Below are 18038 nucleotides of genomic sequence, written 5' to 3'. Positions count from 1 at the left end.
AGCCATTTTCGCCCTGGAAAAAAGTGTCTGACTGTCGACTCAATCTGTGCCTCTTATCATCTTGTACACTTCTATCTCATGCTCCTTCTCTCCAAAGAGAAAAGCCCTAGCTCACTTAACCTGTCCTCATAAAGCATGCTCTCCAGTCCAGGCAGCATCCTGGTAAATCTCCTCTGCACCCTCTCTAAAGCTTCCACATCCTTCCTATAATGAGGCGATCAGAACTGAACACAATACTCCAAGTGTGGTCTAACCAGAGTTTTATAGAGCTGTAACATTACTTCGCGGCTCTTGAACTCAATACCCCGACTAATGAAGGCCAACACTCCATACGCCTTCTTAACAACCCTATTGACCTGTGCGGCAACGCAGGCGGAATTCTGACTTAGAGGTCATAATTCCACATATGGGAGCTTCACACTATTGGCTCCTCAGACACCCACATACATCAAATATCTGATCTGCAGTTCCTCTGTGGTTTATCTGCAAACCAAGGCTTAACCTTTATCTGTTTCTCCTTAGGAATTTGCTTGAGGTCGTGGATGACTTGCTTCCTCTCCGGTTCACTGGTTCTGAGGATGCTGATAAGGCCAATGTGCAACCTGTAGCCTTGTGCAGGGCGAAGTACAAGGTGCTTGATTGGACCATAAGACATAGGAGCAGAATTAGGCCATTTGGCCCATCGAGTCTACTCTGCCATTCGATCATGGCTGATTTATTATTCCGTCTGAACCTCATTCTCCTGCCTTCTCCCCGTAACCTTTGACGCCCTTGCTAATCAAGAACCTATCAACCTCCGCTTTAAATATACCCAATGACTTGGTCTCCACAGCCATATGTGGCAATGAATTCCACAGATTCACCACCCTCTGGCCAAAGAAATTCCTCCTCATCTCTGCCTAAAGGGACGTCCTTTTATTCTGAGGCCATGTCCTCTAGTCCTGGACCCCCCCACTACTGGAAACATCTTCTCCACGTCCACTCTATCCAGGCCTTTCAATATTTGGTAGGTTAGGGTTAGGGATCCCCCCCCTCATCCTTCTAAACTCCAGAGCCATCAAAGACTCCTCATACATTAACCCTTTCATCCCCGGGATCATTCTCATAAACCTCCTCTGGACCGTGTCCAACACCAGCACATCCTTCCTTAGATATGGGGCTCAAAACTGCTCACAATATTCCAAATGTGGTCTGACCAATGCCTTATAAAGCCTCAGCACTACATCCTTGCTTTTATATTCTAGTCCTCTCAAAATGAATGCTAACATTGCAACTGCCTTCCTTACTACCGATTCAACCTGCAAGTTAACCTTTAGGGAATCCTGCACTAGGACTCCCAGGTACCTTTGTACCTCCGCGGGTGGGTGTTATGGGGCTTGGGACAGGGGGGAGTTGGTGCTCTCCTCCCACTGTTTTTGTTGGGCGTCCTTGTGCCACTGATGAGGTTCTCAATACCACACCTTCTCCATCTTGAACAGCCATGGGCCAGAGATTTGGTGGGGATGTTACAGTTTGTGGTCATTCTTGGAAGGTTTCCTCTGTCCTCCTGGTACTTACCTGATGCAGCAGAGCTCGGAGTAGTGCGTCCATTTTAGGAATCTGTTGTGTGGCACATGACGATGTGACCTTCCCAATGGAACCAATTAGAATCCCAATGCTGTGGATGATGGCTGGCGTTGGTTTGCTTATCCTGCCAATAGATTTGGGAGATTTTACAGAGACAGTGTTGGTGATATCTCCCCCGTAGTCTGAGGTGCCACCTGTAGATAACCTATACTTCTCAGAAGAATGTAGGACGGCAGTGATCACAGCTGCCCAGTAAACCATGAGATTGATCCAGGGCAATGAGACCATGAGATATAGGAGCAGGATTAGTCCATTTGGCCTATCGAGTCTGCTCTGCCATTCAACCATGGCTGATTTTTTTAACCCCTTTCTCCTGCCTTCTCCCTGTGACCCTTAACCCCCTTACCAAAAAAGAACCTATCAATCTCTGCCTTAAATACACCCAATGACTTGGCCTCCACAGCCCTCCATGGCAATGAATTCCATGGATTCACCACCCTCTGGCTGAAAGAAAATCCTCCTCATCTCAGTTTTTAAGGGATGTCCCTTTATTCTGAGGCTGTGCCTTCAGATCCTAGACTCTCCTACTGATGGAAGCATCCTCTCCATATCCACTCTATCCAGGCCTTTCAGTATCCGGTAGGTTTCAATGAGATCCCCCCTCATTCTTCTGAAAGGCCTCAACCTTCTGAGAAATCCTGGTAAATGACTGCAACATGTAGGATTATTATCTCCAGTGGGCATTAAGGTCCACAACAGTGATTGCCTCCAGCAGCTTGAAGGGAAAAGATCCCATAGAAAGAATGTTGCTTCCTGATTATCCAACTATGAATATTGCAAGAATTTGTGAAACTCAGATTGGACTATTTAGTCACATGGGACACTGCAAGCCATCAATGTTGGACTCTAATATTCATAGTCTCCTGTAGGAGAAGGGATGTCAATAGGGGTACCGATATTTCACCCATTGTATCTGTGTTTATATACTGAAACCAAATGTATGAAACATAGAAATAAAGAAACATACAGGAGAACACTACAGCACAGTACAGGACTTCCGGCCCACAATGTTGTGCCAACATTTTATCCTGCTCTAAGATCGATCTAACCCTTCCCTCCTACATAGTTCCCCATTTCTCCATCATTCATGTGTTTATCTGAGTCTCTTAAATGTCCCTTATATATCTGCCCCCACAACCTCTGCAAGCAGTGCGTTCTACGCACACACCACTCTCTGTGTAAAAATCTTACCCCGACCAGAACTGAACACAATACTCCAAGTGTGGTATGACCAGAGTTCTACAGAGCTGCAATGCCACCTCGTAGCTCTTGAACTCAGTACCTCGACTAATGAAGGCCAACACACCATACACCTTATTAACAACCCTATTGACATGCGCGGCAACCTTATATGTGTATGTATATGTGTTTTTTTTCTCTCTCTTGTTCTGTCACTCTCTCTCTCTCGCTCCCTCCTTCCCTCTCTCCCTCTCTCTCTCCTCCCACTCTCTCCCATCAAAGTGGAGAGGCAGACTTTCTTGGACTGAAAATATGTTCCTGATTTCCAACAGTCTTGCTCTCCACATTACCTACTTTGTGTTTGCCCCAATCTCCTGGACAATATTTAGTGCTCAACCAACAACAACTGACCATCACCACATCAGTGTTGTAGAATCATGATGTGCATAAATTGGTGACTGCATTTCAGAAAGTATTTCATTAATTGTAAGTCACTTGGGACATCCTAAAGTTGAGAAAGAAAGCCTTTATTTGCAACACTTTTTCCATTAATCTTCACAGATGATTAAAATATGGCTATTACCTGGTGCAGCCAGCATGTAACAGACCTGTTCTGACCGCGAGTCTGATGCACCAACTGGTACTTTAACCATGGTACTGAAACAATGACATCCAGCACCAATATTGAAACATATAAATTCAAACAAATAAGGGAGTAGGTTATGACACGCAACTGCTCTGCCCAAGACCGCAAGAAATTGCAGAGTTGTCAACGCAGCCCAGTCCATCACGCGAGCCAGCCTCCCCTCCATTGACTCCGTCTACACTTCCTGCTGCCTCGGGAAAGCAGCCGACATAATCAAAGACCCCTCCCACTCTGGTCATTTGTTCTTCTCCACCCCCCCTCCCCTCGGCAGAAGATACAGTACAAAAGCTTGAAAGCACGTACCACCAGGCTCAAGGACAGCTTCTGTCCCACTGTTATCAAACTCTTGAATGGACCTCTCATACAATAAAGATGAACTCTTGATCTATCTATCTGCCTCGTCATCGCCCTTGCACTTTATTTGTCTACCTGCACTGCACTTTCTCTTTAACTGTGAGACTATAATCTGCATTCTGTTTCTTTCCTTCTGCACTACCTTGATGTACTTACGAATGGAATGATCTGTCTGGATGGTGCGCAAACAAAGTCTTTTCACTGTTTCTTGGTACATGTGCCAATAATAAACCAATTACCAATTACATTGGTGGCTTACACCCTAAATTACTGGAAAATCCACATTGTTCTGCTGATGTCCTTGATTAAGATGATGATAACACATCAAATACAATAGGTGTGTGCTTTTAGCCATGGAAACTTACTGCATTGGAAGCCACTGCAGCAATGAAACCATGATAGAAACATATAAATGGACAGTTGCATGTTTTTGATGACAGTTCTGTAAAGACAGCAGACACCACATAACCTCCAGAAGAGGTTAGAGATATCTGGGAGCTGTGTGAGAGAGTCGATCATTGAGCTGAATGCAGCAGCCAAAAATCAGTCGAAACTCACCCCTTTTCTCCATCACAAACCACAATTTGACTTTTTTTGTTATTAAATAACATCATTTACTTTCCCACTAACACTATGAATTCAGTGTTAGTTGTGAACACTGTAACAAAAATAGAATATCTTGCACAAACAAGTTACAGCTGAAAATGTAGAATTCTCATCGTCTAAAGATACGTCAGTAGTCAAAGGAATCACAAAGTTGCAATCTTAGTGCAGTTATCTGATTAAAGTAACTTAATTGCATTTCAATGAAGGAACAGAAAGAGCTTGAACAATACAATTCACATCCCACATAAACACAAAACTACATTTTCCTGTATTCAGAACACACGATAAACTGTAGCCAGGCTGACGCAGACTCATACATAAACCTGGCTGATTAATATATACATATTTAATTTCCCCTTTGTCTAAGTTCTTTGCCAGCCTGTGATTCTACTTAGCACCAGGCAGTTTGCACCAGTGTTAAATAGGCTTTGATGGTTGCTCTGACTTTGAAATGCAACAATGCAAGGCTCATCCAGAGGAGAGAATCTCAATTGACCTCACTTGATTCCAGAGTTGCATCGTAAATTCCCAGGGCAAAGCAAAACTGTTTCACCCCTATAGGGCAAAATGCACCCTGTTGCATTGTCTGTGGTCAATGGTATTGTATCATAATTTGTGGGAGGTCACAGTGGCTCATTTATTTGCTATTTCACTTTGTTCTTAAAGAGATCTGGGGTGCTAGGACTGCACAAGCAAGGCTTTCCTTTATCCATGTGTGGTGTCAACGTCAAGAAACCCCAAGTTAGTTATCATCCAGGGAGATTTTTTTTGTAATTCTCAGGACACACAAATACCTTCATCAGTGCAACATTTTTCCATTTACATCAGCTGTCCTGTGGACAATATAAATAAAATTACCATTATTTTAAAATCTACGGGGTGTGCACTTCATTGGCAAGAGGCATTTATTACCCAAACTTTATTTCCTTTTTAACAGTGAAGGTGAGCTGCCTTCTGCAACCACTGGATCCCTGCAGTAGTGTAAATCCCTGGCAGTTCAGGCGAGCTTCCCCAATTTTGCCCCACATTCCCCCAGAACAACAATTGGAAATATTTATCATATCCCACAATATGTTCCCTTTGCTCCTCATCGTTAAGATGTAATTTTCCAAAAGTAAAGGCACAGACATACAGACATAGAACCTGCAACACCTGATAAGTAACTTGGTGCATGAAAGCACCTTAATATAGAATAGGTGACAAGAAACCGATTGTGAAAATATACACTTAAAAGGAAGTTTCAACATCATTAGTTTATAAGTACAGGTTGAAAAAAAAACTTGTGCTTCTGAACAAAGAGATGACTTCAAATTTATTCTCTGCGTTTGAGGCTAAGTTTTCACAGCTCAGAGTTCCAAAGGTCCCTTGACACTTTATCAGGGAATTAATGAATCAGAGCTTCTTTGTTCAAGTCCTACCTCAGAGATCTGAATTCAGACTCTGCACCGCAGTACTGATGTGGCGTTAACTTTGTAGGCTGATTCAAGTGGATGTAAAAGATCTCACTACATGGTGTTGAAGGAGGACAAGTGAGAATTCCCTCATGATCTAGTAAACGTTCATCTCTCAATGAAAATTACAAAAGGATGAACCAAATGTTCATTGCATTGGTGTTTGTGGGAGCTTTCTATGCACAACTTAACAACTAATCTTTCCCACATTACAGCAGTGACTACACTTAAAAAAGTTTCTCATTGGAAGCCCTGAGTTGGTGAAATGTGCTACAAGGATTTTCTTTTGTCCTTATCCAGTTTTTCATTCAATCCATTAATGGTCACTGTAATAGCCAGCTCCACAATCTCCCCATGGACTGGGTAAAGCCATTTCTCTGGAATTCCCTCTTAGATTTACTGCTGAGTATTCATATTTATGTCCCCTAGCTTTGGAGACATAAAATAAGTGCATTGCGAATCATGTTGTAACAGGTTGAATGTTTTTACAAGCATATTTTATGTAACAAGAGACTTCAAATTAACATTAAAAGATCTGCTTATTTTAACAGACATACATGAAATGGAGAGTAATGTGTCCCTTCAAGGTGCTGTTGCTAAAATATTAAAGTATAAAAAAATGCAAATATCAGAAAATTGCCAGCAATCTTTTTTTTAAACAAAAGAAATCAGTACTTAATAGTTTGTTCTAGGTTGGGACCAATACATAGAGCCATAGAGTTATACAGCACAGAAACAGGCCCTTTGGTTCAACTCGTTCAGGCTGACCAAGATGTCTATCAGATCTACTTCCACTTGCTTGCATTTGGCCCATATCCCTCAAGGCCTTTTTTATCCATAGAACTGGATTTTAATATTTCCGGGAGTGCAATCCTCAACCAGGTAAGTTTGAGGCGATTTGTTACAGCTCTAGGTTATGGTGCTGGCTTTGTGTTAGACTTTTTAACCCCATGAACACAGCACTGTGCCAAGCTCATCCTAACTCCAATATTAATTTGGCATCTCCGTGAACAAAAGGTTAATTTGAAGCAAGGTCACAAAGACAGCCAAAAGTGCAATTTCTAAGAAAAACTTTCTTTGAAGTAACTCAAAATATGTGGGCTGTATGGGAGAGGGATTTGGAAAAATAATTGGAGACACAAGAGACCGCTGATGCTGGAATCTGGAGCAACAAACAATCTGCTGGAGGAACTCAGCGGGTCGAGCAGCATCTGTGGGAGGAAAAGAATTGTTTTCAGGACTGATGCAGGGTTTCGACCCGAAACATCGACAGTTCCTTTCTTCCCACAGATGCTGTTTGATCTGCTGAATTCTTTCACCAGCTTGTTTGTTGCCGGAAGACCGTTTGATTGGGTGAGGAGACATGTGCCAGGATCAAACCTTCAGGAATGCCTTCAGCCACCTTTGGCAGTCCAAGCTATATTGTCATAGAGTTGTAGAGAGACACAGCACAGAAACAGGTCCTTTGGTTTACCATCTAGCACCAATATACACTAATCCCTTTTCATTCTCCCCACATTCCCAGATTCTCTCCACCCTCTACCACTCTACACACTGGGAGTAAATTACAGTGGCCAATTAACCTACCAGGTCACAAGTTTTTAGGATGTAGGAGGAAACTGAAGCACTCGGAGGAAACACATGTGGTCACAGCGAGAACACGCAAACTCCACATAGACAGCACCCGAGGTCAGGATCGAACCCAGGTTGCTGGAGCTGTGAGGCAGCAGCTGCGTCACTATGCTGCTAGTGCCTCAGACTCTGAGTGTAATGGCCTCCAGTCCCAATTAACCAGTTGAGCACATGGAGAAGTCTGCTGCTTCAGTACTGATGGTGCGTTGCGTTGCCAGGGGTGTAACTGAGCTCAGCTGCAGGGGTAAACTCAGATGGATGTTGAAGAAGTTACAAAGAAGGCAAGGAACCTCCCCACGTTCCTCCCCAGCTAACACCAAAAACAGACAGGTCATCCATCTCATTTACTGCTTGTTGGATTTTCCTTGCTGTGTGCAAGCTGGCTGTTGGGTTTGAACAGATAAGGTAATAGGATCAGGCAAAGAACAAGGGCAGCACCCCCACCTGGAAGTTTCCCTCCAAGCCACACACCATCCTGACTTGGAAACATATCACCGTTCCTTCGTTGTTGCTGGGTCAAAACCCTGGACCTCCCTTATAGCATTGTGGGTGTACCCACACCTCAGGGACTGCAGCGGTTCAAGGATGAAGCTCACCACCACCTCAGGGGCAATTAAATGCTGGCTCAGCCTACGTCCCTTAAATGAATATATAAAAAAAGACAGGTAAGCAAATGCCAGCCTTTCACTAGTAACACTCAGATTGAAAACATTGGTCATTGCAGACTTCCCCAGAAAAGCTGGAAAAAATTTGGGATTTACTTGGCTGGGTTTATCCTTTCTCAGCCCAAAGCCTGGTCAGTTTTCAAATCACAGAGTCAAACAGGATGGAAAAAGGCTCTTCAGCCTGCCAGAATCACACTGACCATCAAACATCCACACACTGATCCCTTTCTTCCCCTCTTGTTTCCTCATCCACTACCTCCTCTCCCCCGCCAACTCTCCTGCCACCCACCTACACTAGGAGCAAGTTACAGTGGTGAATTACACTGTGGAAACCCACGACATCAAACGGAGAACATGCAAAGTCCACACAGGTCAAGGTGAGGGCTGAACCTGGATCTCTGGAGCTGGGAAGCAGCACCGCTGGATATAGGTAGCATTTTTGTGCATCTGTTCCGTATCTAGTGGCTATGAGATGCTGCCAAAGTTGAAGAATTATTATGAGGAGAGATGACGAGGCCAAGTTTGCTTTCTTTGGAACAAAGGAGACCGCAGGGAGATTTAACTGAACTATTACAACATTAGGAGAAGCCCAGACTGGGTGCGTAAGAATGAACTACTTCCCTTGAAAGATAGGTAGCTAATCAGGTTTCTTAACTTTAAATTTACTGCTGGAAAGATTAAAAGAAGTTGAGGAAAAATCCTCATCCCCAAACTGTTGGAGATCTGGAACTTATTGCCTGTGGTCGTGGTGAAGACAGAAACCTATTTCAAAGCTTATAAGGTACTAAACTGAGTGCTTGAAATGCAGTAACCTAGAGATAAAGATAATCTCAAATCTCTTTGTTTACTGACGTGGATGTGATGGGTCTCCTGTGCTGCATGTTGCTATCATTCTGTGATTGTCTTGAGACATCTCACCAACCTGATTGTGAGGTATGATGAATTTTTGCAGTGATGTGCTTCCAAATTACGGTCCAATTGTTTCTGGGATGAAGGTACAAGGAGAGAGTAAAGAGAATTGTCCAATACTCACTGGAGTTTAGAGGAATTAGAATCAGGTTTATTATCACTGACTTATATGACGTGAAATTTGTTGTTTTGCGGCAGCAGTACAGTGCAAAGACATAAAAATGACTATAACTTACAATATAAATAAATAGTGCAACATTTACCCATGTAAGATGGTGAGAGGCAGTTTTCCCTGGCTAAAGATCGAGGGAGAGTGCAGTCTCAGGATAAGAGATCAACCAGTTATCACTGAGGTGAGAGATTTCCTCACTCAGAGAGTTGTGAATCTTTGGAAAATGCCCCAAAGGGATATGAAAGCTCATTTGATTTTAATTAAGGCTAAGACAAGTAGATTTTTGAGCACTAAGAGAATCAAGGGATATGGTATAAAGCTGGAATATAAAGTTCTTTATTCATTCATTGGATGTGCACCTCACTAGCAAGGCCAGCATTTTACCCAAACCCATTTGCCCTTGAACGGATTGGCTCTTTTGTCACTTTCAGAGTCAACCTCAGTGGAGCAGAGTTCAATGTCACGCATCTAGAACATAAGAAACATTAGAAGGTAGGAGCAGAAGTAGGCCACCTTGGCCCTCAAGCCTGCCCCACCATTCAATATGATCTGTCCCAGGCCTCATTTTCTCTTCTATGCCAATTTCCCATAGCCCTCAATTCCCTGATCTTTCAAAAGAATATATAATAGAGGACATTTTCTTAACTCTTCTTGACCTCATTTTGTACCTTTCCTTTCTCTCTTACTATAGTTACTATTTGATGGCTTTGCAGTCTTTAAACTATTCTCTTCAACATTGTTGGGATAACCGTCTGGGCTTTAGTTTCTATCTGTTCAGCAGGGTAAGGGTTAATTATCGAAAACCAATAAGATCAGATGTTTTTAAACATCTCAGATGTCTATAGGCACATGATCCTCTATCATAAGAGCAGGGGAAGCAATCAACAGTTTCTTATCCATTTCCTGTATTTCTAATGGGGGAAAATAGTTACTTTGAAGACCATCGATACCCATTGGTAATTTCTCAGGATTAATCAATAGTGTGTTCATCATTATTCCTGTTAAATAGCCCTTTTAGTAGTATCCTATCATTTCTTTATGACAGCACCACGCTCTTTATAAAAAGCAACATTAAGTACCTTTAAGATATATTAATAATTGAAAATTGTTTGAGAAGCAAATGCGCTATTTTTTATGTACTAAGTCTGTCACTCCATTTTTAAGGCACATGGGGGACAAACATTTACATTGGCTCAAAATACAAGATATTGTTTTATAACATAGAATAAACCTCAGAACATGACAACCAGTTCAAGGTTACAATAGACAAACAGTCCATTCAATCCAGTCATCTTTAAGCTGATTATTATCCTCCACATGGGCAGTGATTTGGATTCTATAACCTTTCCCTATTCTCTCAACCCTTTATTCCCCTCATCTTCAACTGGCCTTAAGGGTAGTAGAATCTCTGTTTCAATTACTTACATACTCTACAATTCTTTGTGCAAAAAAAAGTCTTATCCTAAATCTCTTATGTTGAATCTTGTATCAAAGCCCCCTCATTCCGGACTCCTCCAGCATTGGATACAGTCAGTGTCCAGCTATTCTGCCCCACAACATCATCCATTCAACAACTACAACATTTCAATCTGTTTTAAGTAACACACACCAAAGGCATTCAGGAACCCCTTGCAAAATTATATGAGGATTTTCTACGGTTCTAGGATTGCCTTTCCCTGTAAGTACATTAACTAGAAAATCAATCATTGATGGTTGGATGGATGCTTTGACCTTTTGAGACCGAGTTTAACATTAGGCAAATGAAAATGCAAGCTTCAGTGCTTTCTTAAAAAAGTAGACATGTAGCCTCTACCCTGATCGCACAAGATTGTCACAGGTTTTGAGCCAATTTAGTTTTCAACATGTAGGATAATGAAATCTCTAACCTTTAAGTGGAATATTATATTACATTTTAAGGTCCAATTCCCATTAGAACCATCACTGGTTTGAGTTTGGAGCAGGGGGTTTGTCTAGGTTTCTGTTGCTCTTAGGGGTGTAGCCATCCCACGTGACATTAGCATCTGAAACTTGAATGTGCACGTGTCAAATTTCTTTGTTCCTCACTTGTAACAGACACACTAAATTTCCATTCAAAGTAAATGGATTGTATTCTCTGTTAAAACACTGAGCATATGTGAAATGTTTCTAACTTGTTGCTTTGTGTTGATAAAATTACTAAATTACCGTTTCCTACATTACAACATTGCCAAACTCCAAAAGTTAGAAAAGGTACAATTGAATCTTATTGTCTAACATAATGCTTCAGCAACATCTTAGAAGATTTATGCCTGTTTTTGTTGAACTTCCTTTCTTTGCTAACATTTTTAATGCTACATTCGTTCGCATAGATTCACACAAAAAAAACTGAAAAAGATACCGTTTGTTGACTTCTGAATCTCCCTTAATCTCTTTTCTAGAAGGCTATTACAGATTCTCTAGATTTCCCTCATCTCTGGTACCATTCTGAATAGACTCTTGGGAGCTCAGTCCTACCAATGATACAGTTTGGTGATGACAACATAATTCACAGTTTGAATTTTGACCTACATCTTTCAGCGAGGAAATGCTAAATTGCTGAATTCAATGTATTTTATCCTAACATCATAATATACTAACAGAAAAGCTTTATTGAGAAAACAAAAACAGATGCTTTTGAGCTGGAGGTGGGGAAATATTTCTTTGATCACTGTGCTCAAAAAAAAGCGTGGTCCTGATTTTTCAGTGCCTCTTTACATTCAACTTTCTTCATGTGAGAAGCAAAGTATATTCTTACAATCTGGCAATCGGAGAAATTCTCCACTCAACATCTTCAAGGAAGTCCTGGACAAAACGTTTTCTGTAACCTTAAATTAAATAGCCTATTCTGGACAAGAACTCATTAATCTAAGGAGAACAGTGATAAGGTAAGGCAAAGCAAGGGCACCCTTACAACAAGAAGAAGAAACATTCGGAGTACCTTAGAGATCTTGGGAGGTGGCATTTCAGGCTACGTTTAAGCATTAATATAATGAGTTAGATGCAGAGTAACATTGTTTAAATTCATTTTAAAATTCTCTGTCATGAGTTTAAATTCCCCAATGGCCTCACCTCTCCCATTTTCGTGATCTCTTCCAGCCTGATAAACCTCCAAGATCTTTCTATACCTGCAACGAAGGTCTCTTCCGATGAAAATCAGTGAACTGCTCCATTGCTGTTAGCTGTGTCTTCACCCGCTAAGTCTTAAGGTTTGAAATTCCCTTCCTAAACTTCTCTTCCTCTCTACCCCATTTTTCTCTTGCAAGTGCCTCCTTTAAATCTAGCTCTGGCCAAACTTGAGGGCAAAATTAAGATGTCAGTTTCTTTAAATTTGGTCCATTTTCTCAAGATTACAGCCTAACAATGATAATTGCCTGGTTCTTCCTTGAGCTAGGGTGGTAATTAGTTCTTAAACACCTCCTGGAACATACATTGACAAGAACATCTGTTGATTCAACTACAGCAAGAGATGTCTTTTTCTCAAACTCTCATAACCTGGTCTCGGAGATAAAACCCCAATCAAATCTCTTCTGGAGGAAAGGCACAATGTTATCTTCCATCCAAACAGGAGAGCTTTTACCTCCTTTATGCAACAGCTTTCAGAGGCACTGAGTTGATACAGAGGCCACTGAACCAACCTGTACTCATCCAAGACCAGTTTTATAACGCAAAAACATAATGGTGTAATCTAAATATCCACAGCACCAGGCACAAGCATATTAAAGGTTACCATACACTCATTAAAGGCACAGCATATTATTTGGGAATTCTAGTCCTTTTAAGTAAATGTGTACTTCATTTCTTCCCTTGTCAGAGTATTGAACTGAGGTGGATTTCCAAATGCTTTTCTCCTTCAGTAATCTTGGCCTCTTCCTCAGCTGGGCCAAGGCAAGGTGTGTTGTCCTAATCGACCTTTAATTTCTCAGTGTGGTGTTGATTCTTCACTTCAGGCATCTTTGGTTTCCAGTACAAGCCCAGAGAGAACAGTGCAATGATGAGGAGGTTCACCAGAAGGGCAAGGCTAACCGCACCAATTGTGTCCATGAATGAGGGCAAAGACGCATGAAGTGTAAGCCAAGCTTGGCGCAACGTCATGTCCATAGTGATAGCTTTCATCTGGAAGTGTGTGCCTATGATAGCACAGATATGAAACAGCTGATGACTGTGACCTGAAAGAAAGAGATCCAGAAGAGAGGTTGTCACAATGCATGGAAACTCTACTCAGTGTTCCTGAAAGCAAGTTACTGAAGTGATATCCATGAAAAGCAGTTTGTGTTTAAGTTTCCCACAGATTCAGTTGCTTTATCTTTCAGCCAATGAACTGGTCAAGCATCAACCAAACAAAGTCATTAGCAAAGCCACGGTTTTCAACCCTAATGTCACCAACAGTACTGCCTCACCAGAGAAGTTGGCACAGTGGCATACAAGTGAGAGGAGTGATGTTAACATTGAATCTGGATCCCATGAATTCTCATGGCCTCTGGTCAAAGATGAGGAAGGAAATTTCCTCCTGATTACCACCGACCACCCTGGCTCAGTTGATGAATCCATGTTGAGCACCACTTGGAAGAGACACTGAGGGCTAAGGAGGCAGAAAATGTAGCTTGGCTGGAGAACTTCTCTGCCCATCACCAGGGATGGGTTGGCAGCACCAACACTGACTGAGCTGGCTGAATTCTAAAGGGCACAACTTCAGGATTAGATCTGCAGCAGATACTGAGGACCAACAGAAGGCATAAACCTTTCTCCCTCACCCCTCAACCTGTCACAATACAAGGATGGAATCATCTCCACAAGGATCATTCAATGGTCACTCCATACTGCCATGGAAAGATGCACCATCTCTCATGTTGAGTAACACTATAATCATACTAAGTGGAAGAGATTTAGATTGGCTGAGTATATCCATGGGCCCTTTGTGTCATCAGCAGCACCAGAGTTGTATTCCATCCCAATCTGTAACCTCATCGTCTGACATTATACACAGTGATGCAGTTAACGCTATTACAGCGCCAGTGACGCGGGTTCAATTCCCGCCACTGTCTGTAAGGAGTTTATACATTCTTCCCGTGTCTGCGTGGGTTTCCTCCGGGTGCTCCAGTTTCCTCCCACATTCCAAAGACGTAGGGGTTAGGAAGTTGTGGGCATGCTATGTTGGCGCTGGAAGTGTGGAGACACTTGCAGACTGCCCCCAGAACACTCTACGCAGAAGATGCATTTCACTGTGTGTTTTGATGTACATGTGACTTATAAAGCTATCTTGTCTTGTCTTATCTTATCTTATACGATAAGATGAACCCTTGATCTCTCAATCTACCTCATCATGGCCCCTGTATTTCTCCACCTGCGCTGCATTTTCTCTGTAACTGTAACACTACATTTTGCATTCTGTAATTGTTTGCTGTTTGTTCTACCTCGATGCACTTACGTATGGCATGATCTGTCTGGATAGCATGCAAACAAAGCTCTTCCCTGTATCTCAGTAATGAGACAATAATAAACCAATTACCAATTTCCATTACCATCAAGCCAGGGGACCAGTCCACAGTGTGCCAAGTATACGCAGAAATAGATGCCAACTTGGCGATGGTACAGCATTGGAATATATGTACACTGATTAGAGGAAGTAGCAGTCCATAGAGAGCTGGGTGCTCCCACAACCAAAGGATAAGATCAAAGGTCTGCCACATCCAGTTGGGAAAGTTGGTGGAAGACTAAACAGTTAAGGAGAGGAGGAAGCTCCCTGAGCATCCGCAAATGCGATGATGGAGCCACATGTGTGAAATTGCCAAAAACAAGGATGAAAAGTCTGCGATCAACTTCTGGCAGGAGATTTGAGTGGATGATTCATCAGCCTTTCTCCTGAGGTCCCCAACATCACAAAGCCACTTTGATTTACCCCGTGTGCTATCGATGAGAGCATTCGCTACATCAAAGATTATTGGCCAGGGCATTGCTGTCTCTTCATGTTGAGCAACATCTGTCAGTGGAGTTCACCAATGGGACTCCAGCTGTGGTCAAAGTGTGGAGAAGTCCATTAAGCACCTCATGCATTGCCCAATGGATGGTCTTCACACAACCATGGTGGACCTCTGAGGTAGAATGATGGAATGTTATAAGTTATAAATTCCTAGAATGTTCTCCCTGATATTATTCTCTTGATATTAAAAGCCCAGGTTACTAATGTTTATATTGTCAACATACAAATAGCAAAATCAAACTTTGATCCAAAACTGTCCCTTTTTCCTTTCCTGTCCTCCATTTCAGACAGAGCAAGGGTTGGTTTCTGGCTGTCTATTTTCGGGACACAGTTACTAGTAGGTAACAGCACTAAGAATGGCATTGAGGTATTGGTATCATAATTCCAGCTCCTCACCAATGTAGTCAAACCTCCCTGGAGCAAGGCGCTCGGGTAAGTGAGTCGCAAACAGGAAGCCGGTCAGGAATGCAAGCACCACGTGTCTGTAGTGGATAGGAATCGTCTCATTGTGTGCACATCCTTCTCCTGTGCAAAGGAACAGCTGGGCAGAGGGAAAGAAGACAGAAACGCTACCTGTTACACCACAGCTTGTCCAGAAAATCTCAGGACATTCTTATAATAACACAACACCAAGTACACACTTCAAAAGAGCATCTGACCATGTCTGTAGCTTGGAAGCCTCATTGTTATTTATCTATTTATATGTAAACTATGCATATATTATATGTACATATTGTGAATATATATGTACAGAATGTGTACGTAATTCTGTTTTAGTTACATAATAAACATTGATATCACTTTGACACACTTTGTATGTCAAGGTGATTTGACTCCGGCTTCATTAGGGTTTGTCTTCTATGTTCGATTTCCATCCAGACATTAACTAGCAAAGAACTAGTTCCACCCAACTTTTAATTATTTGCTCCTGTGTCCTTCTCCTCATGGTTCTGAGTTCAGTGGGTGGTTGCTTCTGTTTGACACCTAGGGATGGGAAGCATTGTGTTTAAGTTACTGGACTAATAACCCAGAGGGTTAGATAGTGACCAGAGTTATGAGTTCAGTTCCCACTACCGGGGAAGTTGAATTCAGATAACAGAACCGGGATAAACAGTTAGTACCATGAACTGTGGTAACCATGAAACTACCAAGAAGTTACTAAATGTCCATCTGGTTCACTAGTGGCCAACAGAGAAAGAAATCTGGTGATTACCCGATTTGTTCTACATCTGATTCCACACCCACAGAAGTGGGATTGACTCTTAACTGCCCTTTAATAGCCTAGTTCTGTTGAGTTGGAACTCCTTGAACTCAAGGAGGCAGCTCACCATGACCTTGACCTTGGATGTTGTCTGTGTGGAGTTTACATGTTCCTGGTTTCCTCCCACATTTTAAAGATGTGCTGGTTGTTATGTTGTTATGTTGTTAATTGGCTGCTGTCAATTACCCCTTATGAAGGTGACTGGCGGTAGGAAGATCAGGATGGAGTTTTTGTGCACATGAGAGAATAGGTTACCTGGAAATAAGTGGGGGAATGAGATGGATGGGATTACTCTGAGAGCTGGCATAGACTCAAAGGGCCAAATGGTCTCCTTCTATGTCATAAGAACCTAATATGAATCTCAAGAGCAAATGGAGATGGCCAATAAATGGTGACTCTCTCACCCTGTAAGAGAATGAAGAAACCCTCCCCGTACTTCACCTAAACGTAACAGGTACAACAAAGGCAAGAATTTGATTCCCACATGCTGAGTTAAACATTAAAGTTATGGAAGGAATTGAGGTGTGTCAGCAGCTTCCAAGCATGCAGCATGCCCTGAAATAAAGGCAAGTGAGCAGAAGGCATTCCTCTTAATGTTACCAATACCACACAATGCTAGACATACCCTGTAAAACAGCGGGATGTTATCAAAGAAATATGGATAAGCAAACGCCAAAATTCGCAAGACTTTGCTCACGTTTGGGTGTTCCTGCTCTGGAAATCTGAAACAAGAACAATCATTAGAGGAGGTTACACAACAACAACGTGTTCCTTCTATAACCTGAATAAAGTCAGCCTGTTGTTGTGGCCGCTGCAGCTAAATATGAAATGGCAGCCGAACCTCCTAGTTACCTTCTCTCTCATTTGCATCTTCTCCTTTCTTCCCCTTCTATGACCATGGTTCCACTGCATCTTGTGAACACCACCAAAGACTCATTAGGGCAGAATTGCGGAATAGTCGGACGTTTCACAAAGGTTGTTTCCTATATACAATGCCTAATATTCAGGTCAATGACGTTGATGGAATGGTTATGAGGACTGCACCATATCTGGTGACTACTTTTTTCCCTGCCCATTTATAAGTTTGGATTTTGAGGCTTGTACCTTGTGATGGAAAGAGGTCAAGAAGATGGAGCTCAATCCTACCCTCCTCCATGTTCACACAGAGCTCACTGAGTAGCATTCAGAAGTGGGAGTTCTGGCTGACACTTCTGACCAAGCTCAAGGTGGTTGAGGCTAGCTGAGGAGATCTAATCATGTATACAACCCAGATCAATCCAGGTAACTAAAGCTGACCCTTGCTGGTCTGAAGCACACAGTGCAATGAGTCACAGAGTCTGTACCAACCTTGGGAGGCCTACCTTCTCCATGTTTGGCCTTTCTTGATTTGTCTTAATTACCATTTTATTGTATCGCAATGTTCCACTACACCAGAAAATGGTGGTATCAACAAAGCAGATGCCCAGCTTAAGCCTGTGGTGGCGTAGGACCCAGCAGAGTGCAATCTTAGGGTGCCAGTGCAAAACTGGCTTAGATCCATCC

At 42.3% G+C, this 18038-nt stretch overlaps 1 protein-coding gene across 4 annotated transcripts in view; it reads right to left on the bottom strand.

Annotated features, from left to right (window-relative positions):
- Window positions 1–4111: 4111 nt before the first annotated feature.
- The window catches only part of LOC127584045 (membrane progestin receptor gamma-B-like), a 98445-nt gene continuing 84518 nt past the window's right edge, over window positions 4112–18038 (bottom strand). For all 4 annotated transcript variants that reach the window (XM_052040579.1, XM_052040578.1, XM_052040581.1 and 1 more), the window contains 3 exons: window positions 17122–17218; window positions 15632–15776; window positions 4112–13424 (listed from right to left, as the gene is read on the bottom strand). In XM_052040579.1, the coding sequence (XP_051896539.1) occupies window positions 13159–13424; window positions 15632–15776; window positions 17122–17218 (508 nt within the window). In that variant the 3' untranslated portion in view covers window positions 4112–13158. The remainder of the gene's footprint in view (window positions 13425–15631; window positions 15777–17121; window positions 17219–18038) is intronic.

Source organism: Pristis pectinata, chromosome 28 (assembly GCF_009764475.1).
Source record: "Pristis pectinata isolate sPriPec2 chromosome 28, sPriPec2.1.pri, whole genome shotgun sequence".
Taxonomy (NCBI): Eukaryota; Metazoa; Chordata; class Chondrichthyes; order Rhinopristiformes; family Pristidae; genus Pristis; species Pristis pectinata.
Note: the sequence above shows the minus strand (reverse complement) of the source record. Positions and strands in the feature narration are given on the sequence as shown.